The sequence below is a fragment of the Chamaea fasciata genome, unplaced genomic scaffold (genome assembly GCF_029207755.1).
Source record: "Chamaea fasciata isolate MVZ Bird 193981 ecotype frontalis unplaced genomic scaffold, bChaFas1.0.hap1 SCAF_1, whole genome shotgun sequence".
NCBI lineage: Eukaryota > Metazoa > Chordata > Aves > Passeriformes > Sylviidae > Chamaea > Chamaea fasciata.
The window spans coordinates 100,706,261-100,731,254 of record NW_027094086.1 but is presented as its reverse complement, the minus strand read 5'-3'; the positions used below and the strand labels follow the sequence as shown (position 1 = coordinate 100,731,254).

General features: G+C 39.5%; 1 protein-coding gene across 1 annotated transcript; it reads right to left on the bottom strand.

Annotated features, from left to right (window-relative positions):
* Nucleotides 1-12,555: 12,555 nt before the first annotated feature.
* Nucleotides 12,556-22,515, bottom strand: MPLKIP (M-phase specific PLK1 interacting protein). Its single transcript, XM_066190996.1, has 2 exons — nucleotides 22,102-22,515; nucleotides 12,556-17,450 (listed from the first exon to the last, which is right to left on the bottom strand). The coding sequence occupies exons 1-2, from the start codon at nucleotides 22,453-22,455 to the stop codon at nucleotides 17,247-17,249; spliced, it is 558 nt and encodes a 185-aa protein (XP_066047093.1). The 5' UTR covers nucleotides 22,456-22,515; the 3' UTR covers nucleotides 12,556-17,246.
* Between the last annotated feature and the right edge of the window lie 2,479 nt (nucleotides 22,516-24,994).

The following is a 24,994-nucleotide window of genomic DNA, read 5'->3' as shown; positions in this document are numbered from 1 at the left end:
TGACACCTTTCCTCCTGCGCTGCTGGAGGCTGGGTGCAGGTGGAGAGCCTTGCCTTTGAGGGTGTGGCAGGAGGATTGGTGCCTGCAGCCACTCTCTCTGGCCTGGAATTGTGTCTGGGCAGGTTAGCAGCCAGGGAACTGCCCAGATCTAAGGACAGTAGGTCCACATTCATTTGTACCGGACCTGTGTATTACCTGTCAGCATTTCTTTTGAATTAAATCACATGATGAGGTGCTTGTGGCAGCATTTTACCCTTACGTATGAACTCCACTCAGCAGAGTCTGCACTAGTTTGGCATTTTACATCATGCAGCTCTTGCATTTTTGATGCAGTAGTAGACATTCTGAAAAGTGTTACTTTTCTGTGGAGCCATGGCTTTCATTACTTTCTCCCTCATTCCTTTGGGTTTATGTTTTCCACGCTGCAATTCCAAAGTGAGCTACAGAGACCTGGATACTACATCGAAAAGTAAGTGTTGTGTGTTTGTATTTCTAAATAAATGTAATGAAATATTGTAATATTGGACTATCAAATAGCAAGTACTTCATTATTTGTATTAAGTCGTCTTTAGCCATACCAAGAGGAAGAAAGCAAGCACGACTGGACTGCTTATGATCATGACTTAAAATGCTTAGACTATTACAATGCTTAAGTTCAGCCAAAGGAAAAGGAAACCACTTTTATGGATTGCTAGTTGTTATCCTGAACAGAATAAGCAGTACTAGGGAAGAGATATAAAAATACATGTATCCTTAAATGTTAATACAATTTATTGGAAAAATAATTTTTAAATGGCAAACTTCTATATTTTCTTACATTTCCATAAAATGTGGTCTCTCTTAAATTTTCTCCATCCCACAGTAGTGTCAGGTGCTTTCTAGAAGCAGAGGCAGTAAGTGCCGTGTTGTAAGTTCTTACGGTTTTGAGTGCTCTTCTCCTTTTGCTTTCAGTTTTGGTGGAGGCAGTTTCACTTTTGGTGAAGTTTACAGTTGGATGAGTTTAATAGATAATTGTGTGGTAAAAACTGAAGTACTGAAGTAACACAGGATACCTCTTGTCTGCAGGCAAATTAGGTCTTGGACCATGAATTCTGTTTCCGAGAGAGAAAAATGTCAGATGTACTACTTGTATTCTTCTTTTCATTAATAAAACACACAAATGTTTTACATACAACATTTCTCCACCCTGTTCTGTTATAGTGTTTTTTACATGAGGAAATTTTGGCTATTACCCTTTTTGAGAGTTTTGGGATGTTCTGTATTTGCAGAAGTGTGTAATGAAATTAAGGAATCACCAGAAAATTTATTTGAATTCTGTATTTAAAAATAAAACGACCTTGGGTTGACTTAAAATCAAATTAACTTGCTTATCAGGGTGAAGAAACTTTATTGCAAGAGTTATTTTGAGACAGCTTAATTTAAAATAAATTGTTACGCTTCAGCTTGCTTACTCTTTGTTATTTTAAGCCATTTGTATATAAAATGTATTGTGCGGCCTGTAAATAAAATACATGAAAATTGAAGTCTTTCCTTGTTTTCCCTCTCTGGTTGTCAAATAGCATTTCAAAAGAACGTTGGGTTAAACTGAGAATGTTTTCGGTGTAAATTAAATTAAATAAATTCTGCAAGTTATTAATAAAACCCATTTCCTGCTCCAGTCCTGTTTCAGTGGAGCCCTGCATGGACTGGCAGTGTGAGCCTTTGCTCGCAGCATGGATGATGCAGGAGCCAAGGTGCAGCAGAGCATCCCTTCGAGCACTGATGGTGCCCCAAGTGCAGGCAGAGTGCTGGGATGTGGGTGTGGGACAAGGGCTTTGCCAGTGCTGAGAAGCTGCTGCTTCACCACCTGTGAGCTGCTCAGGATGGTGGGTGATGGACAACATGACCTTTTTTCTTTGCAGTGTCCAAGCAGAGACACAGTTAATACTCTCCACCACTGTCTCTTTAAAGAGGATGGGTGTGCGTGTTAGAAGCAATGGGAGATCAAACCCAAAGAGCCAGGTATTTTCAGTGTCTAGTGAGACACTGTGAATTGGGCCTGGCTTAAGCAACTGTGCTTCAAATGCTTGAGGGTTTTCTTGCTTTTTTTCTCACTGTATTAGTTAATCTAATGAAACCTTATGAATATTTCAATAAATGATATATCTCCATCCAAAAATATGGCACTTGCTCTTATCTTCAGTTCTCTTAAACTTGAGGTTGGGCAGGATGCTGCTTCATCACTTGTCATTGATAAAGTCAACAGATGGGCAGTGAAAATGCAGCTGTAAGTTACAGGGCCAGCAGCAGTTACACAGGTGTCATTTGACATTAGGCTGACAAGATGTGTAGCTGCAGCCCAAAACATCTCACTCTGGAATCATATTTTGGTGACGGCTACAATTAAAGCCTGATCTTCAGTTCTGGCGACAAGCTCAGGCTGTATTTCACAGGGTGTTGACTTGCACGTAGCAGATCTGGCAGTGGTGCGTAACCAATTCTACCTGTCTGCTCAGTTTTTCTCATGAAAACTGCTATTGCAACTCATAACAAAGTTGTGACAACGTTGAGTCTGGTTTATGTTGGAGCATGAACCTGAAATGGTTTGAGAACGCTGCGGCATCCCTTTCATTGAGCTCTTACTGCCATTAGGGGTAGCCACCTGTGCATTAAGGTACCAGTAATAATTCTGGTGGGATGTGCATGTCAATCGATATCCTCAGCTGCACGTAAAACAGCATCAAGTGAAAGAGGAGATACACAAGTAACTGCAGAACAGCCTGTATCCACACAGAGCAAGGAATGGGTCTATGAAATTGATGGCAAGAGAGGAAACCAGTCCTCTTGTCACAGCCATGAATTACTGCCTGCTAGCTTTAAAGAACAATGCAGTTTTGCAGAAATTTCTTTTAAATTACCTGAACCAGGATTTGGTTGCTTCTATTTTTAAGGAATGCCTATAAAACCTGATAGGCCATCTGCATGAACAGGATTAGAGCTACCACACTCCCCCACCATGTGGAAGAAAATGAAAGTTGGAGCACTTTGCAGTTGCAGTAAACATGGGCAGAGAGACCTTCATTTGACAAATAAGGGTAACTGTTCCTTTTCCCAGTCAACTGCATTCGCTTTGATGGAGTTGAGGGTCTTGCTTTTAAAGCTGTTTACTTGTTATGGCTGCTTATTTTGGGCTTTTTTTATTGCCAGTGGAGAGAAGGCACAGTCAGAAGAACTTGGAGCCTTATGGTAATGTGTTTTTCTTCAGCTAGAGCAGCCCTCACCAATGGGCAATACTTGGACCATTTCACACAGCACGGCTTCAATTCTTCAGCAGTTCCTCTGGGGGCACTTAGGGCATACTATTGATAAGGCAAATTCTCATAACGTGGTGAATGTACCTTTAATAGGACTTTTTGCAAAGAGGCTTTGTGAAGATTTTTTTTTCCAATATTAGGAAATAGTGTAGAGGAGACATAGCTGGTTAGAAAGGGGAACATTCGAGGGTAACCATTACATTGCCTTGTACTCCCAAGCAGATCTAACAGCTGTGTGCTGCCCTTAATGTAACTTGGGGGAATAAGTGGTTAGTATTTGACTTGCGCAGATGTCTCTCTGCTGTGCTCCCTCCTGTGTGCTAGGTTGTGGTATTAGTTGCTAGAGAACATAGCTGGAAGCAAATGTTTAATGTGCAGCAATGTCTAACACAGATGGATCTTTTCCTCCTGCACGTTCTTTTCAGACCTGTTTTACAAATGTGTAAAGCATGTCAGCAGCTTTCATCATGGGGAACAGTACAGTCTCTATGGCCTTTTGAGGATCTTGGTTTTGCCCAGGTGCCAGTGGTCAGGAAGCACTGATGTCTGCTTGCCCTGCCTTTGGGAGCCTCTCTGAGCAATGTTTTAAGAGCTGCCAGTGCTGCTTTCTCTCCTTGCTCTGTCTCCAGGTCACCCTGAGAAAGGAATGGGCTGTACAGAGAACTGAACAGAAACCTGACTTTAGGAGGTGATTTTCCCTGAGCAAGGAGCAGATCATGACTTCTTTATTTTCATTCTCCTTCATCCTTACCAACTGCAGAAAGGATCTACAGGAATGGTTTCAAAGCAAGGTTTGGTGTTGTGTTGGGGGTTTTTGTTGTTTTTTTGGTTTTTGTTTGGTTTGGGTTTTTTGTTTTGAGTTTAGTTTGTGTTTTTTGTTTGTTTTGGTTTTGGGTGGGTTGTTTTTTGTTTGGGGTTTTTTTGTTTTTAAAATTTTCTGGTTTTCTTTACTGGTATTGCCCTTCAGAGAGCATTTGGATGTTAGAAACCACCTGTAAATCAATGTAGGATTGAGAAATTGGGACTTCTGGTTTGCAGCTAACCCAGTAGCAAAAAATACATGGAAGTTACAGAAGAGAAGCAGGCCATTCCCTGCCTTCCTTCACTAGAGCTAAAATTAAAACATCCCCACACTGGACAACAAAGGATGACATGCAGAACAGACAAAAACAGCAGCCAAAGTTATTCATATGCAGTCCTGTAACCTTTCCTGCCCCACAAATACTTGTGTAACTTTCCTGCCCCGCAAAATCTTGAAAACTTGTGTCATCCCTGGGCTGGAATCCTTACCCTCAAGACAAGGAAGGCAGTGGATGTTCTGACTGCACAGGCAATTTCCTGCTTTCTTTGCAGAACAAAGATTAATTGTGACCATTTTTTTAAATCCCATTTTTTCTAAAAATTGTTTGTGAGGAGGAAGGGGTAGGGAATGGACTAAGAACTACAGATGACATGAGAAATGAACAGGAATCTATTAATGCTGTCTGTATATGAGAAGTGTAGTAGTAAATAATAGTTCAAAATTTATCTGCAGATGGTTTGGCAATTCCACATCAGGAAAGTATTACTCTAAACCTGGAAGATTTTAGAAGCTACATACATTTTTCTCCTCAGACTGCTTCTTGTTATGGATTACAGATCCTGATGTGAGACTTCCAAGCAAGCACATACGTTTACACAAGACAATGAAAGAAGACATGCAGGTAGCAGTTATAATTTTTATTTGCAAACTATACTTGCCATGACAATGTTGCCCTCTGGGAATAATGACAAAACAGCCAACAAATTCAAGAGAACTTTGCAGACCTCTTCTATCAGAAATTCAACCCTATTTCAGCTTCTAGCATCAGGTGAATTGGAGATGACCTCTTTCAACTGATCTCCTGGGAAACTCCAGCTCAGTTTAGGTTTGGTTATTTCTTGCTAGTCTCAACTATTAAAATGCAAATTGTTTCTTCATATCCAGGGAAAGATTCTGCATGCTTTATTAAAGTGCCTGCCATTTGTTGCTACCTTGCAGCCTCTTCTGCTGGTTTTTTTTTTTTTCCTTTCTCATTCCTCAGACCTGTATTAAGGTTTCAGCATTATGGAACTTTTGTATTGTAAAAACTGTTACACAATGCCCTTCATTATGGGAAGCTGTAAATCAAAACACTGAGTAAGTATTTCCATCAAATTCTAAAAATACTGGATTGTTTGAGAGGCAGTTCCAATAAGAAGCTTCCTCCTGTCTTGGCTAAAGTATGTTTCTGTCTAAATATTTAATCCATATGACATGTTTGTGGTGGCAAGAGCAGAAGGGGAGTGAGGAGCATCCAACATAACTAAATATGGTCACTGTGGTCCATAATAAAATAAGGAAGCTGGTAGTTTTGATTTATGTGAAATCATCAATTTCCTCTACAGAATTAGGAAGAAAAATGCTATGAGAATGAGAGGGATCAGTTATATTGACTAAATAAAAACGTTTAAAACATTCTTCTGGCTGCAGTTAACAGGAAAAAGTCAAGATTTCATATGAACAATAGAAAGAACATCAAATATAGACGTTTCACTGATACTCAATTAGAGAGAATCTATTTCTTATGTTTTAAGTGTGATGGATATTTCAAACAGCTCCTGCTATAGGAAATGGTGATAACCGACCAAGTTTCTACACAATGCAGAGACAATAGTTTGGCAAGACAAAATCAACATGAAAAATGCATAAGCACTTGGTTTGCTGTGCAGTGTTTAATAGGACACGTGCTCCACCCTTTCCAAGAAAGCACCATTTGGTTGTGTAATGCGTTGACAAGTCATGTAACTGTTGAAGGATTACACAGGACAGGAGAGAGAACACATCCACAGCAGCATTCTTAAATTCATTGGCACAAAAATAGACCCAACAAATGGGATTAGATTTCTTATTGGTAGGATCGTTGGGGAAGCTGGCAGTTCCTACTATTCTTCAGAGCAGTTCTCAAACTGTTTGTAAATGGGAAGGCAAAAGCTGCCTCAATTTGACATTAAGCACTCTGTAGGTAGTCATAAAAAGCAAGAAATCAGGCTTGTAACACTTGTATTATACATGCTGTATTTTGCAAAACATTATCGACATCATGGGAAGTATTACATATTGCTGGAATATAAATTCAGCATTTGCACAGCTTGACCACTACTAGGAATGCATTAACATTTTTAGGCTTGCTTTTCTGTAGCTTTTAAAAAATAAAATGCATGAAAATACTTGTAATTATGGTGACAGTTCTATGCTTTAGAAAGTGATGATATCACTTAAAGCTCCTATCCAAAAAGAGTCCCCAGTTAAAAAAAACCTTCAGGACCTGAAACTTCAACTCTGGAAATCAATTTGTGGATTATTTTTCTGTTTTGAAGCATGGAAGGTTTATTACAATACATTTTATAATACTGTCACAATCAGCTTTCTGACTCACTAATCTGAAAAACTGAACCACAGGAGATGGAGAGAACAGGTGCTGCACCAGATTAGGCATCAATCAGTTACAAAGATACCGGTCATATAAAAAAAAAAAAAAAAAAAAAAAAAAAAAAAAAAAAAAAAGTGTTGTTAAATTAATGCCTACTGAGCTAAAGACTGGTTTGCTCCATGATAATTGCTTGAGAATCTTCCACTGGAAGTGGCTATGCTTCTGATTACAGCATAAATCATTTCCATACACAGTGAAATTCAGTAGAGCAAATATTGCTTTTCTAAAGAGATTGTGACCTCCATTGCTATGGTGTTCTGAAAGGAAACTTAAAACTATTATCTTAGGTTGAAATTGTTCCTGCCATCATTGCAGATTTTAGTTCAGACTAAGGATAAAAACCAGAACCCCTGTTAACTTCACCAGGGATTTCCATTTAATTATCCATTGTCAGAATTTCCCTTTTAAACAGAATGCTGGGGGGTTTTAATAAAACCACCTTCCACTTTAAAAAAAAAAGTGTATAATTTGTCATACATATATTGGTCATAGAAGACTCTCTCCTGGAGAGCTGTGAGGCACACAAACAAGTAGATTATCAAAGAAATCATGGAAATTCGCATCTATTCAAAGTCCTTGCATGCTTATTCTTTTGTAAAGAGCAATGTTTCTGAATCTATCTGTATTCTGTACAGTAGATTTGATAGGTACTTGAGGATATTAAGGTGTTCTTTTCAGAGCTCTATCAGAATTTGGAACAATTAATGAGCAGTTATAGCAGAGTGAGAGAGATGCTCAGAGAATTAAACAGCTACCACATATCATTAGCATGTGTTGGAAAGCATAGCTGACTTTCTGCTGGCATCCCTCCTCCCAGGAAGGCAACGCATTTGAAACTTGATCTGAAAATGTTATTGATTAGGGAATGCAATAGGGAGAGCAGAAAACACCAGGTTCTCTTCTGCCACTAAACAGTATTAAGGCTTAAGCAAGACATCTCCTCTTGGTATTTGTTCATTTTCCCATATGCAAAATGCTGGACTAATAATGTTATCCCCTCTGAAGACTGATGTGATGCTTAATGAAATACAATTAATGTGTTGGTTTAGCTTTATATTAAAAGCAATGTTTACATCTGTAAGATGAATTTCTGTTAAGCTGGATATAGAGATTAATGCTGTTTCTACAACTACGAATCACTGTTCTCTTACGTGCTCAGGTCTTCCACACTTGCCTGTCTGGAGTAACAGAGAAGCAAAGTAATCAAAAGATGAGCCCTGATTTCTAAATCAGATGTAGAGGTTGTTTGTACCTTCAAACAGAAGCATAAGAGATGGAAAGGCTACCAATAAATTACCAGACTTTGCCTAGAAAACTTGGTTTTTTTAAAGATAGCAACTTTATAAGAGTTACCATAAGCTTACTGTACTTCACGACTTTCTTTACACGCTCTAGGTATATAAAAGTTGTACAATTTTGTCCACTTTAAAAAGTGGAAAAATAAATTTGGTTTGGTACAATTTTCAGACAGAATGAATTGGATTATTAACTTCAAAGTTTAACAAAACTCGTAGCCAGAAGGTTCATGAAATATGTATGAGCCCCAGCATTTCATCTTCCTTTTTACTAGATGAAGGCATGAAGGGCTGGTGGCTGAAAGTGGCCTGGTCTGGAACTCCCTCTGGGATTCTTCCTATTCTTATGAATTTAAAAAAAGGATGAAGTGACAGCAAGCAGATGTCTGTGTTTACATGACTCCAGAACAGACCTCTCTGGAGAGGAGAAGGAAATTCCAAGAAAACGTTGTGAATTGTTTTAAGTCTTTCCGCCTGGGACACCATGAAGGGAAATCTTTAAATATTAAGTGTCTTTTTTGTGGTTTAAACAGAACTGGTGGTTTTATGTGGGAGTTGCCAGGTGTGGTTCAGACATAACGTTGTGCAGGATTTCACAGGATATGCCTCTCTCTACCACCGATAGATAATGAGATTTGGGATTTGACAAAATCTGTGTAGCATTTCTTAGTAAAAAGTGTATTTCACTAACTGCTTTAGTTTATGGGTATTGAAAAGGTCTGTATCCCATACCTCTTCACAACTAGAACCATCCAGGTTATTAATTTCACTCACTCTTTGGGTCTCAATATGCATAGGTAGTACTTAAAAAACATATTAATTTTTTTTTTTTTACCATTTTGAAAGATCCTTAAAACCTGCAACTAGTAAAAAGCAATAATAACCAAAAATTCAACAGAACCTCAGGAGAAAAATGAGGCAGGAGTGTGAAAACTGCAGGCAAAAAAGGCAGGAGGCATGTTACAGGCTGAAGTACCTTTGTAAATTGATTTGCAATTGATGTTGCAACAACAACGTTCTTATAAAAAAGATGGTCACTGGCAGCTCCCATTCTGAGATTTACTGCTGGAAAAGCTCATTGGAATTAACTTTCTTCTTCCAGCCATCAGCAAGCTTAGTTTGAAACACATATTAAACTATTCAATCCTAATCTGTATGACTTGAAAACACTTGTTGTATTTGCTTTGTCAGAACTCGACAGTGATAGTTCCGAATGGAAATATCCTCTTTTGATACACATAGCTCTGAATAATAAATTTTATAATAAATCAACACATTAATAATAAAAGTAATAATTTATGGGTGGCCTACGTCACAAAAGAGTGGAAGCCTTTTAAGAGAGAAATATCTGATTCAAATGAAGAGTCAGCCACAGAAAGAATATTGGGAAAAACTGGTGGAAAGTGACTCCAGAGAAAATCCAAGCCTTGGCCACAATGTTGTATAGCCTGTGAAGAAACAGTGAGGGAATGAATGCAAGTCTTACCTTTCTTCAGGTTTCTACCCTTTTGTGTCCCTTAGGGGGACACTTTTAACACGTTCTGAACTCTTGCCCATGTTCTGTGCTGATGCTTTGTGGTATTACAAATGACTGAGAATGACTCGTGCAAATGGTGTGTTTTTGAAGGTGCAGACCCTTTCACCAGAGTGTCTCCATGCCAGGAAGTGCTGGAAGGGCAAGTCAGCTGAACAGATGATCCTTGCCAGGCTGAAACGGGATTATTTCTTTTGGGATGCTTACCTGGAAACAGACTAGTTGCTGTTAAAGCCATATGCTTTGACTAGATGTTTTTCTGCTGTTTTTCTCTGATACATTAATACAGTTAGAATGACACCAGAACCTTGCTTTTTCCTTCTGCTCATTGAAAGGTTTCCACACTGAAAGCAGTTGCTCTGTAGCAGACCTTTGGGTGTTCAAAAGCATCTTAGTAGAATTTAGCACTGAAGTAACTAGTGCTGGACTGAAGCTGAACTATGTTTTTTAACTGGCAGTAAGTGATAAAGCATATTGAATAGGAAAGGTTCCTAGGCAGACAACCTTTTTATTTTTGCTGCCTGCCAAACTCACTTCTCTTAGAAAAGTACATCTGCTTTCTTGTCATTCATGGGTTTAAAAACAGTAATACATCCTGTGGCTGCTGGAGCAAGAATACCTGATTTTATGCTTTCCTGAGGTAGTTTTCCTCCATCCAACTTAGTGTACTATCAGTGAGGATATCCTTAGTAGAAATATAAGCATTTAAGAGATGGTTGTGTTGGCAAGCTGCCAGAAAGAACTGGGATCAACGCAACACATTCCCTGTGCCTTCTTTCTTACACACTTTTTCTGTTGTCTGTTTATTATTGCTGAATTTGCAATGTTTTACACAGATTTGAGCACCACTTGTATGTTCAGTAGTGGCTTTTTTTAAATCTGAAGGGTGGCCACTCTGGCAAGGTCATGTCTGTGTTGTACAGTGCTCACTGCACATCTGACAACAAAGTGCACCGCTCAGCCAGTGCAGGCTCATTTAAATGAGCCAGGGGGAATCTGTGTGACTTTACTTCTCCGCATAATTCTGTCATCTCCAGATGTAAACTAACAGGACCTGTAGGGACTGAGTGTGGTGGGTGGTTGCATGATACTGATTCCATCAAACCCTCCAGCAGACCCCTGAAGGGTGGAGTGAGTCTATTTCAATGGAAAGGGCAGGGAAGGTGTGCTTATTTCCATGGAAAACCAAGGCAGAAGAGCCTTAACTTATGGCTGCTGTATGGACAGTATGGGGGGGAAAAAAAAAAAAAAAAGAGGAGGAAAAATACAATAGAAAACTCTCTGGAGAGCAGAAATTAGGGTAAGATGGCCTAAGTTATCTTCTCTGGATGGTTGTGTGTGTGTGTGTTAAGGAAAAAAAACCCACTTTCGGTAGGCCTCTTTTAACAGCTTGAAATACTCAGTACACAACGCCTTGTGGATACGTTTAGTAATGTACTAGAATCTACTTTGCAAGCTGTAGGACCATAGAGATCTGGTTGAATCTGTACTGAATTTGGTAGAATACATACTGGGATGAACTGACAGCAGAGAGAAACTGAACTGGGCTGTTACCAGTAGCACATTCACAAAGTACAGACAGTAATTATTTCTTCCTCGTGTCACAGCAGTGAGGATGACAGCCAATGTACAAAACATGCAGCAACTGTGAGAAGAAATTAAATACAGTCAGAAAATGCTACAAGATGCAATAGGTACCTTGAAAACAGGGACTCAAAGGTTCTTTGCACAAGCTTTCTACATACTTGGAATTTTATTTTAGAAACTATTCTAAGTACAGGAACTCGGCTGGTAGTGTAAGCTGTCTTCAGTTCCAACAGGGACACAATTTGGCAGCTCAATCATTTGCAAACAGTTATTACAGTTTCTTAACCTGTTGCCCGTAGTGCGCAAACAGCTTTCCAACATGTGGAAATGAACAACCCAGTAATTTTCCTTAGTGTAGTTTAATTGCCATAGCAATCAGGAGGCTATTAAAAACTTACAGACAAGGGGAACAGCCTTAGGAAAGTGCAATGGCAAGTAATCAATAGCTTCTCGCTGCCTTCTTATAGTTATTCAAGTTGTAATGTTGGACCCTTTGCAGATATTAATTCTCCCTTTTATCTTACAATCCCTGAGATTTTCAAATCCTGTTTTTTCTTAGCTTAAAAAAGAGGCAAAGAAACAAAACTTCATAGACAAGTGGTGACAGTCCCTTCTGCAAACTGTAGGAATAGTAAGGTTTATTTCCAACATCTGTTAAGGGAATACAGCTCAAAGCCTTCCTTTACATTAACCTAAAAATCTTCATAAAGCCACAGGAGGTGGTGGTTTGATTTAAGAACACTGCAATTGCTACTTTCAATCCAGTTATTGATAATACTACTCCCTAGCTGGCCATCAGTGCTTTTTAAAGCTTATGTTAGCTCTGTTTGTGCTTTATGCAGTGCAGTGCAGTCATCCACAGAAGCTGTCAATTAGCTTGATTCCTCTTCCCTTGTTTTAACATTAGCTCTGTGATGCTCGAGAAGAGAACGATTTGCATCAAAGAGGTTTTGTTCTTCCCTTTACTGATACTAACAGTTGCATTGACATCATGTTCAGCAGTTTGAACTCATAGGAATTTCCTCATGCATACAACAAGGATTTGAGCCCATTGACTCTACAGTAAAAGCTTTTAACTAACTTGAATACACAGCAATTAGACTGGCAAAATACATACGGATACCAGGTTTAACTGTCATTTAATACAGCATCAAACAGCATGGTTAATGCTACACAGAAGCAGGGTAGTACATGCAGATTTTTGGTGCTGATTATATTAGCAGGACTGTCAGCAGCACTTAAAATTTCACTCTGGAACTGTACTGTTATGAACCCTTTTGCAGGAGTTACATTCTTGTATACAAATGTTTACATGACTAGTTCAGAACAACAATGTGAACAGCCAGAGATGAGTGAAAAAAAAGGCAGTGAAATTCACCTGTGATTTTACTGCAGAAGATGCTGATGAAATTTAAAATCCAGGATGTGCACTAACCAACCCCCTGATGTCGTTTGAACCTCACACAGAGCTGGTGAAGCAAAGTGGATTACTATTTGCCTCAAAACAGCTTCTGGGCCCCGCTGCACTGGAATGGCCAAAGTCTAGCAGTACCCTCTAGGACAGGAAGAGTGGCCACACACGAAACATCTGCCCAGCTGTCTCTAGCCCAGGAGGCACCGGTTTCTTAGTATCATTCAGAAAGCAATGGGGATGAAATAAAGCCTTTTTTGCCCGATCTAAAATTGTTTGAAGGGAAGGCCCAGATGTGAGGTCTAACACTCAAGACTTATTGATTTTGTAAAAGTGAATTCAGAAGTTCAGACTGCAAAATCATTGTTAAATTCTAAGTCAGCAAAGCACACATTTAAGTGAAAATGGCAGAGAATGAAACGGAATCAGTTTGTGCCTTTTGAGACCTAGAGACAAGAAGTTACTTTACGCAAAAAAAATATGGTTGTGAACTAATGACTGAATGCTGAAACTGCATTACAACTGAGTGTAAACACAACGTGATTTCTATCATTTCTTGTGCTGTAAAACATTGTTTGAACCAACTCAAATGATTAAAAAGTTTATCTAGTTACCTATATCAATTGGTATGCAAGTTTCTCAAAGCCTGCGACATAAAAATCATTACATGATTCTTCACCCCTCAGTGTAGGTAATCCTCCCTTTTCTCTGCCAGTTCCAAGATAGAAGGAAGGCAAGCACCACGATTTGAGGAAAAGAGAAGAATCTTTACTCTTGAGAATTTTGGAAAATATTATAAGAACTAGTTTAATTCATTGCAAGACAGTCATGTATAAAAGCACTTGTATGAATTGGAATTCAGAGCAATTCCTAGGCAGAGGAATAAACTGCACTGCTAGTAAAAAGGACTGACGGATAAATGGATGACAGAATTTTCAAACTGTAACATTAGATACTTACACATCCCAGTTGCATGAGCAAATCCTCCGACTTCAGTAAGATTACTCAGAAGCACAGCTTGAAAACCAAACACACTATAAAAACCCTTTTCTTTAGAAGGCAGGTGAACAGCTACTTGTAGAATTTCCATATAATGCATTTTTCAAATGCTACCCCCTCTGATGTCTAATGAAATAATTTATATAAAATTAAGAGCACATAAAGATGTCCATAACAAGAAAAGCAACCTGACTGCAAAAGTAGTTACCCATTCTGCTGACCAGACACATTTCACCTGGTGTTCCCAGCTTCAGCATTAGGAAAATGCTACATCTCAATGCATTACTTCTAATTCTAAAGAGGGGGAGTTTAACATGAACTTTTAAAATCCCATTTAATTTATATCTTAAAATTCTAAATTTTTTAACAATTTCAATGTGTATACTGAGTGCCACAGAAGAATGAATATTCCATATTATAAAGCTGGAATGAAAACTCAAACCTGAAGTTTGAACTATTATAGTGTACATCTTGAGGTAACTATGCACCCAGTGTGTTGCTGCATTACACATGTTCTCAGCTGACTGAAGTTCTCATTACTGTTAACGTAGTAGTGATGCAGTTCGCTCTTAAACACAGGAGCAAACAGCAACAAGTGAATTAAAATTTGCTGGAGGAGTTAGTCAGGAGTTACACTTCTTTACAAGAACTGAAGAGAAGGTCAAATGGACTTGACAAATACAAGGCAAACAAAACAATGGAAAAGTGCATGAACCCAAACTTCTGAAAAAGAAGCTAACTTAAAATCTAAGAAGTCTGTTGAAGAAAGACCAATGCCCATATACTCAGTGTGTTCATTACAGAAGAATCCCTTCATTAACAAGACATAAGCACTATTTTGTTTCATGGGTTCACGAAGAAAGGATGTATTTTGTGCTTCACATTTTATCATCAAATTCTATTTCCAGAGTCATACTGGTACTATGAAGTGGCTTCATTAGTAAATGAGAGAGTGATATATCTGCTTTCCATCAGATGTTTGCCAAATGGTAAAAAGAAAAAAAACAAAACTGGTGAGGAGGCATGTGCTTAAGCTTCCTGGATATTGTGGCAAAAAGGCAAAGCTTTTTGGCTTTAAATACATTATATTTATAGTTCTGAACATGTGTTCGTGCATTTTACAGCTCTTCAACAATAACATATTTAAGTTTTACTGTAATTACAGACTTTCTCCCAGAAGCAAGAAAGGTGAATCATTTTTAAGTATTTGGTGCTGATTCTTGACCAAATGACTGTAGCCTTTAGCAGTATGATGTACTTAAAATTGTTCAGTCACATCCCGAAGGGCACTGAAGCAGCAGTTTAACAGATGGCATCGTGGAATGTCTGCAAGGATTAAACAGTGCTTCAAGATTATTTCCTCAGTTCTCTTTCTGGAACATTTACCTTCACTGATGTCTGACACCTGGTTCCAGGAGTTAAGAGTACCAGAGAAGTCTGGCTTTGATGCCTGGGTCAACTGCAATGCCGAAGTGGAAAAATCCATCTTTGCAATGTGCAAGGGCAGCTCATACTGGCTACTGTGTATGAAGTCCCACCTCTAACAGTTTATTTTCTCTCAAGAATCCCTCACCTTTCCTTTTTCCCTTCCAAACCCACACTCTTCTCATGTCTAAATGAGAGCACATCATGGCTTCACTCTCTTAAATAAAATCTTATTTGTTTCTCCAATATCACCAAATATTGCAAAAAAATAAATTGCATTTCAATCACGTGGGAAATAGCAATAAAACAGGGCACTTGGTTAAGCACAGTGCAACTTTTTTTTTTTTTTTCCTGTGAGCTTTACAGCACCTGACAAGGTTAAAAAAGGGAAGAAAACTTTACACTTCAGTTTTCACAATGACATTGATTAACTTATGTATAAATTCGTAAGACTACAACTTGTCATCTCAGTTTTGCTGCTACCTATTGCAGATAACAATACTGATAGCTGCCATTTAAGGCACCATTTTTTTGATTCTGGGATGATTTAACCATTCCTGATATCCAGCAAGCATTATGTTCTCTGTTCTTGAGGCAGCCTTTTTGGATAAAATACTAAACTGGGGTCAACTGGGGGGAAACAGAAGTGACATACTTTAGATTGTGGTCCTAAGAGTACAAGAGTACTCTTGCATAAGTACATTATAAAAAGCATATTAACCCCCCCTTACAGTTTGAAGTTGCTCTTGAAGGCAGTATTACCCTAACACATCATGTACTGAAACAGATAAAGAGTACAGAGAACTATTCTACCTCAGCAAAAGACAAGTTACTAAGAACAGTCTAATGGGATTTCCTGTGCTTTTCTACCTAACCATGCCTCAGGACTACAAAAACAAGTTTTGAGTATGTAAGAAGCTTAAAAGAACACATGTGTTTTGAAAACCAAACTAATGGTTATATTTAACAAAGTTTTTACACTCTACCTTGGCTTAAAAGCCAAGATCAACAAACAAATAGTGATATGTTCAACAAAAATTTATCTAACTACTACAGACTTAATATGGCAAGTTAAGAACATGCCTGCAGCTGGAACTATTTTATTTCTTTTTTATTCTAGATTATGATATTCACTCCTGGTTTTAAGCATGGATCTTCCATGTAAAGACAAGCTCTAAAAAAACCCAACTCATTGCTTCCCTCTTCAGTATAAAAATATACCATGTACACACACAAAACAATTCTCCTGGCAATGATGCCAACTGTAAGTAAAAATAAAAAATAATTAAAAAACATAAAACAGATTAAAAAAAGATGCTATGCATGTACTAATGTCAACTGTGTAACAAAAACTGTCATTCATTCTGTACTATTCTAGCAGATGGATCCAAAAAGAACATTTGCATTATTTAAGCTTGATATTTTATGTGTCCTTTAGACTTAAATTTCACTGAACAGACTTGTTACTATAATCCAGAAATTTCTAATACTGATCCAAATATATATTTTTTAAACACAAAAGCAAATTCCAGAATTAAGTTTGTGACTCAAGAGTTTGTTCAACAAATCAGACTTTCCAAAACCAATACATTTGTTTCCTGAGATGGCTGTAAGTCATGTTTCAACTTCCCATTACACTGTGATTAACAAAAACTACTATGCACAAAACCAGACGTTAACTACAGCATACAAGCACATTTACAGAAGTCACCTAATTTCAGTGTTGTGAACTACTGTGTTAACGTGTACACCTTAACAAAGCTCCTAAAATACTCTTTATACATTACAAAACAAGGTTTACAAAACTTTATTTTATTTCCAAGTTATTTCATTCTAAAAATGTTGAACATAAAAAAATACCACTCCCTAAGAGACTTTACAATAAAAGGCTAACAATCTGGCATGGGAGAGGTAAGTATATGGAAACTTGCTTTAACAGTCACAGATCAGTCGCTGGTGATTAAAGAACACTTTGTTCTTCAGAGCTGGTACGCACTTCCACATAGCCAGAAATTTAAGTTTTCCTACCACTTCTTTTGCCTCCCATCCATAAAAATATCCAATGCAATTAAAAAGGTAGGATAAAAGGGTGGACATGTGATGAAATAAAAGTATTATCTAAGGTCTTGATTATTGTTCATCTTGTGTAAGTGTAAAGATTCTGTCCCAAAGTTTTCCTGACAAGATGGAGTTATTTGGCCTTTAAAAGTGTTAGCTGAAATACCTCCCTTTTTTACCAGTACATGTTGTTTGCTCACTGCTGTATTGCTGGTTTATGTCTGTAACAGAAACTGGCTCTAGGCCAGCCCATGGGTCCTCAAGCATTGAAGGTCTGTAATAGTTTTCCACATCATTAGACACTCTTTTCTCTCTGCCATGCGCTGTACCAAATGGAGTAGATGTCCTGGGTGATCCCTTTGGAAGAAAACCATCAGGTAAAGAAACATTTAATAGTCTAATTCAAACTAAGAAAAAAAATATTAAAAATTAATTAAAAATGTTTCCTTCTACTGTAGTAGACCTCTGAAGCTGATTATTAATTTTACTTACTACACCTCACTTGCATCTTCCTCAGGAAATATTAACTTCAATGTATTTTACTTATGAGTGATGATTTATCAGCATAAGAAAAAGCACCACCACGGCCTTCTCCCAAATACTTGTTTACATCACTCTGGCACATAGCTGCAGAAAAGCAGCTCATGCTATTTTTCATAATCTGTCAACAACATGTCTAACAAAAGCTGAACAACAAATCAGAGGCTGAGAAGAGCTGACAATATTAACAAGAAAAGAAGTCAAATATTAAGTACTTACAGATTGAACACAGCATTGTATAATGCAAATAGCTACAAAGAATACATTGGGGAAAAAAATCCTTTTTTAACCAAACCAGTGTTCCATGAAATTTGAAAACAGATGACTTTATTTTATAGACAATCTCAGTGGTAATGAGTGATTTAGGGGGTATTGACTTTTGCAGGGAGCTTTACGTGTTTGATTTTTTTTTAAGATCAGGGATCACAACCATTGCTTCTGTAAAGCTCCTACAAATCTGAAGCTAAAAGACTGCTGGTATACAAAGGAACTCCGATAATAATTTTCTCCTGTTAGCACCATCTACTGTTCTCCTCAGATTCACTCCTCTAAAAGAGGAAGTTCTGTCTAAAGCTGTATTTATTTAAATTAACTTGTTTTAACCAAAGTTAAGCAACCCATACTACAGATGCACACTAATCTATAAGCATGCCCACTGCATTCTGTATGGATAGAGCAACAACATGCTTTGAGGCTGGTCATCAGATTTTGTACAGCAGGGTCAAAGCACTTGATTAATGGCTGCTTTCCTCCACAACCCTGCCACCCCTGAATTTTTGGATCAGCAGTGATGGTATTTGAATTTGACTAGTAAGCCCAAACAGCATCTATGTAAATAGATCACAGGAAAAAATTTCTGAACAAAACTGACAAATGGTGCCACAAAGTGAAAGACCCAATGTTTAGCCAGAAGAATAGATTTCACTCAAACAGCTTGAACCTATTTCTGCTAACACGCTGTGGCAGGAACATACTGATGTATTCCCAGCAAGAACTTTTCAGGAACTCCTGAAATTTGATGATAATGGATACATGATCAAATGTGGGAACACCCATGTCTTATTTATAGGGCACTTGTTTCTAATTTAGTAGTGCAACAGCAGTATCCAGTGCATTCTGTCCTAAATAAAGACAAAACCCCACCATCTCTAAGCCACCACATTTAATGAAGAACTTTTAACTTTGGCATGGTAAAGCAGACTGAATGTGGAGCTCGTTTATTGCTGTGTTTAATCTGCAGAAGGCAAAAGAAACATGAGCTGATATAATGATCTGCAGTACTCAGTGTAGAAGCAAAATAATTCAATGGTAAGGCTCATTTGTACAGATTTATTTAATAATCTTAAGTTTCACTACAATATGAAGCAGGTCACCAGTAGCACTGACATTACACTGACATTTTAGTATTTTTGAAATCTAAGAAATTTATTATTATGTAATAAAAGACTGACAGCCTTCAGTACATGTTAAATTTAAGAATGTAGATTATTTAAGTTTAGAATACTAGTCATCATATGCTTTCCCCCTGCTGATTGTTTTTATAGGGAAGAAAATCAAAATGTGATTATTCACATTATAGGCCTATGGAAAAAGAAATCAGCCCTACCTGTAAAAGTGAAACCATTCAGTGCAAGAGGCACTATCTGGTACCAAAGATAGTTTAAAAAAAACTTTCTATTAGTTGTCACTAATGCCAACATGCCTTTTTAATGAACCTTCCTTAAAAAAAAGTCAGTCTATCCACAGTATGTTTTCTCCATATAACAAATCTCTGTTTAGAGTAGAAAACAATGTATTTTAGTGATATTCACTAAAAAGTTACTGAATGGAGAAATACTGCCTTGAAAATGGGGACAGTCACTCTCTTTATCAGCCTGCATCACCTGATGTAATTACAGCTGCTGGCATATGCACAAACTGCAAAAATTACAACTGTACCATTTCAAAAGGGTAGCATTTGTTTTACTTTCTGTAATGATTTTTGATTCACACCACTCCGTAGCAGCTGCTAGCAGCTAGTTCAGTAATTCCTGCTGAGTCTAGGGAATGAAACATTACCACTAAGTGAATTCTAAGTGGAGATGAGAAATACACTAAGTCAAACCACAGAATGGTTTGGGTTGGAAGGGACCTCAAAAGATCACCTAATTCCAACCTATCTCCTGAGGGCAGGGACACTCCCACTAGGCCAGGTCACTCAGAGCCCCGTCCAGCTCGGCCTTGAACGCTGCCAGGGATGGGACATCCACAGCTTCTCTGGGCAACCTGTGCCAGTGCCTCACCATCCTCACAGTAAAGAACTCCCTAATATCCAATGTAAACTTACTCTCTTACAGTTTAAAGGTATTCTCCCTTGTTTCCAGAAACATGTTTTCATAACATATAAAGCAGAAGCACCTCTGTGGAAAAAACAGAAAGTGCAGTAAACTACTGGCCACATAGAGGTTGAGTCAGCCATTTCAGAAAAAACAAGCTCAGTAAGTTTTTCTTCAAGTTTTCCGTTTGTTCCAAAGAATGAAAGTCTGCAAGAACAAAATGAGTACAGAATGCTAATGGTATGACATTAATATAACACCAAACTAAACATAAATTTTTTTGGATTTTCCAATGCAATTTTAAAGGGCCACTTAAGACTTTCATCTCAAAAGTGACTGTAGCATCATAAATGTCAAAGTATTGGAGTTCACTTAACAGGATTTGCAGAGGAGAGGGGACAATGCACATGCCTTACGAGAAATCTGATGCTTAGAAAATGTAGAAAGGCCTTCTACCCAAATCTATTTATGGCCTCATGGGCAAAGATCCTTGCCCACACCGAAGCAGATGAGGGCTCATGGTTTATGAGATTAACTCTCTCTGTGATTGTCTCTGCTGCCCTCCCAGGCAGAACAGCTCATGTGTGCACATGTAAAAGTGCAGACTCACACATGTCTTCAGTCCTGGGCAAAGGTAAACACATTCAATATCCTTTGAGTCTCTGGAGGAATTGCCATCACGCCAGTGCTCCTAAACTACTCAAAGTCTAAAGAGGGAAAAGGGAAGATATTGTGACAGTCTGAGACTGGATTCATACTTGTACCTTCTTTTTGTTATGTTTCTTACCTCAGAATGTAACCTGACTCTATGTCAGGTTTCTTACCTCAAGAATGGAGCCTATGGGAGGGTTCCTGTACTCAGGTCCTGACATGAAATAGTTCTGACTAAAACTAAAGACAAAACGATTCCTGCATATTCTTCTACTCAATTAATTCTAAGGCAGGCTTTGAAAAACACTTAATTGAAACAGCCAGAGAGAGATCTTTTGAAGGGAAATTAGGCATCAATGACATAAATTGTCCCTCCACAATCTGCAGCTAAGCCACATGCTTAGCTTTTCCAAAAGGCACTGAGGTTATGCAATCTGTTGGCTTCCACACCACGAGAGTCTCTACTGTTGCACTGAAGAAAATGTATAAATTTTACAATGATCCCTTTCCACCAACTATGAGATTCCTGAGTTAACTGCATGATAAGAAAATAACAAAATACTAGTCTTCAATGGACACGTGGCAATGCAGTGCAGGCACATTAAGATTTCACTAATCTCTATTAAGATGTGACTTCATTATCATACTTTCATCCTTCAAGTATCAACAGGAGCACAAAAAAACCCCCTTATCATTGTACTGCACGTGTCACTTGATACGCTTTAAAGTTTCTCTAATACAGCATAAAGCCAGCTATACACATAAACTGTTACCCTGTCATCCCTGTGTGCATTGCCAGTCACATGCTACAACCAAAAGAGCTGTAAAAAAGCTTAACTCCCAGGACCTGTTGTTGATGGCTTTCAGGAAAACTATACAAACAGAAACTTTCAGTGCAAAGCAAAGACTTTAAAATGAGAGTCTACCACCACAACAGGTGCTCTCATTTCTGCTTAAAGGAGCCTCACCTTAACTCTCTTTAACACAGAATTCCTTTTCTCTGACCGTGTCCCTGAGTGTGGATAGGCAGCTCGCATGCCATGGAGGCATGGCAAAGTAAAAACACACCACGCTTCACCACTGCATTAAGAAAACTGATCAGAGGGAGGCACGTACAGGAGAAAAGTGCATGCTGCCCTTTCAGCCGGTGCTTAATCCTCTACCTCCATACGCCAGAATACGAGAGAAAAAGTTGCACTTTTGTGTCTCCACAACCCGCCAGGCCTGAGGCCCTCTTCCCTCTCCTCATCTCACAACTGCCTACGCTCTTTCCGTTCTCCCTGCAGCGGAGGAATGGGCGGCGGAGAAGCTGATGTTGCCCAGTGGGGTTCAAGCCTCGCTCTCCCCTGAAAATCCCGCTGGCGGGTGGATGGATGCTGTGCTGGCACAAGCCCCCGGCGTGCCTTCCCCCAGCGAACTAAGGCCCCCGCTTAGAAGCAGCAGCAGCCCCCTCCCTCCTTCCTTCCCTCCATCCCCCTGTCCCTCTCCGCCTTGCCCCATACCTGGAAGTGCCTCTGGAAGCCACCGGGCGAGCGCTTGTGCTGCGGCGGCGGGTGCAGAGGAGCTCCGGCCGGGGAGGCGCCGCCGTACGGAGCCGGGTACCGGGGACTGACGCTCTGCGGCCTGCGCGGGGTCTGCGCCCCCGGCGAGGGGCTCCCGAAGCGCCCGTGGAACGCGGGGCCTCGGGGCGAGAGGCCGCTCCCGTACGGCCCGGGCCGGTGCCCGTAGGGCGGCGTGTGGTGGGGGCTCCCGTAGCCCCGCGGAGAGGGCGGCAGGGGCCCTCCGCCGGAGGGAGGGCTCCGGAAGCCGCCACCCCCGTAGGGAGGTGTCGGTGCGCGGAACCCCGGCCGGTACATGACCGGGACAGGCCGGGAATGGCGGCGGCGCGAGCGGAAGCCGTGCAGTGGCGTCCACTCTTTTCTCTTCCCCGCCAGGCGGGCGGCAGGTTCCGGGCTCTAAACGTTCCGCGGCGGAGATGGCGTGGTGCCGTCCGTGCCACCCCGCCTGGGAGCGGCAGGCGGGAGACAGGGTCCGGCGGTCTCGCACAGCAACGCGGCCCGCCGAGCCCGAGGGATTCCGCACGCTTTCAGCTGAAGGGGAGTAGTCTGGAGTAGGGGTCTCAGGAGATGCCTGGTAACTCAGGCGATAGGGCTCACGGCGTTCGTGGGCTAGGCGTGGCTGTCAGCGAATGTCCGCGGTTCCACAGCTGCTCAAAAACAACGAAACGAACTCCTGTTAAGCAAAGCGAGTGTTTACCTCACATTTCGTGTCACTTTAGATATGTTTATTGTGCGCCTTTGTTCCGGAGCCCTAATGTCTGAGCCTGCAAATGCTACGTGTTTCGGCAGTCCCGAGTGAAAAAACACATAGCGACATTTAAAGAGCAAAGGGTTTTCCTCAAAGTCGGCTTGAACTGTCAGCAATTGAGTGAGTGGTAGCTCAGGCAAAGACTTAGTCATACAAACTCGTGGCAAAATGCTATTTTGTAGGAGAACTTCATATTTAGCACAAAGTCAATTTATCAATGTTATTTATTACCATTCCTGCTCTATACTCAGATACATATTAATCCAAATCCTCACCAGCTCCGTAAAAATAGTAAATTTTTTCTTCTTATTATTTATTTCTGTCTGTGCTTTTGTACAACAAAGCACTACTTGGTTTTAGGACATTGCAACATAGGAAAATTAAAAAGGGCTTTCAGAACAGCAGTGAACAAAAGTTAACTATTAAAATAAGCAGAAAGTTTCTATGCTTTATGTTATAAATAATGAAGAGCCAATCCAAAATCCAAATATTTATTTAGCAATTTCAAAAATCAATTTCGAAACGCCACGATAAATCAGGACAACATCGATCGAATGCTGGGTGGACAACCAGGACAGCAACAAGGATGCCTCCCGATATTGCCCACAAATTCTGGGTCTCGGAGCAGGGTTTTTATACAGTTTTTCTGCCCAGAGGCACTGTCTATTGAAAAGTCTGAATATTCATGTATTCTTTTCTCTCCGAGTGAGGTTTTGAAAGGATTTCCTGTTGAATTGAAAAGACGTCCCAAAATATTTACTGGATCTCCTTTTGGGGCACTTGATGAACCCATCCACTAGATTTTCCATCAGGATTGGTATCAGATTCTTGAGTAGCTGCGAAAGTGTGGCCTGCCCTTGATTAATAGGCCATCTCCAGGTTATCTCCACTGTTTCTGTTGCAAATTTGGTGGTGGCACCGCTAGACCAAAAAGACTTTGGAATTTTGGAGACGCCCTCAGACTGCCTCCAAGAATCCAGGTTTTTAGTTACAATGTATAATTTTTCCATGTACAATTTTAATACGCAAATTTATACACTGCATCTATTACACTTTATATACTAGTCTTTTCTTTGGGTTTAAACAGGTTTTGGTTTGGTTTTTTTCAATGACAACAACTAACCTTGTATTCACAGTGTAATAGATATATTGTATTAAATTCGTGGGTCAAAAATTGTGTGTAATAAACCTTGCAGTGGGATGTAAAAGCCCTGAATTCCTGGAAACAATTCCAGGGCATCTCTTTACATTCCCCAGTCTTTTCTTAGTGCAAAGGTGTTACCTCGACATCTGCCAGAGAGATAACCGGGAAACGGCCCATTAATCATGGGCTGACTACATCTTCACAGTTAATCAGGAGATCCATACCAACCTGGGCGGAGAACGGCAGAAACCTTCCAACAGAAGATTCGGAGACTTTTCATTTCAATTTCTCAGGAAACTCTTTCAGATATCCCTTGCGGGATACCGGACATTTCAATGATTGTGTTATGTACATGATGTCATGTTCTTCAAGTTCTTTGTTACCGTCTTGTTTATGCCTCAGAGTAGAAAAATGGTATAAAACACCTACCCTGAGACCCCGAATTTGTAGGCAGTACTCCTAAGACGCACCCTTTGCTGCTCCTGGATTATCCAACCAGCATTCGATCGATGTTGTCCGAGTTTATTGTGGCGTTTTCTGAAATTGCTTTTCAAATTTGTTAAATAAATCTTTGATTTTGGAAATTGGCTCTGATCATTTATAACAACAGGAACTCACCTCCCCACTATGTTATACAATCTCTCTGTGAAAAATGAAGCAATATCTTTTAAATTCTAAAATGGAAAGATACTACACCTGCTCATCTAAATTTTTTTATAATCCTTAAGTTTGGAAGACTGTCTGTTTTTTTTGCGCACACAAGGAATGCCATATCTACACATGACAGTTTATCAATGTAAATTACCAAATTATCTGATCTGTCTGATTCCAAAAATGTACAGTTTAATTTAAACCCTTTTCACACCACATGAATTAGAAATACACATTGGTTGTGCACCTGTTGAGTTATACTGGGGTAATTGTGCTGATTAATTTCTTCTTGT

What these genes read in the sequence shown, in the direction of transcription:
- MPLKIP (XM_066190996.1), bottom strand. Translation starts at nt 22,455, where the DNA reads ATGTACCGGCCGGGGTTCCGCGCACCGACACCTCCCTACGGGGGTGGC. An exon ending in GCTTCCAGAGGCACTTCCAG is followed by an intron (nt 17,451 to 22,101) that starts GTATGGGGCAAG and finishes TTTCTTCCAAAG; the next exon opens with GGATCACCCAGGACATCTAC.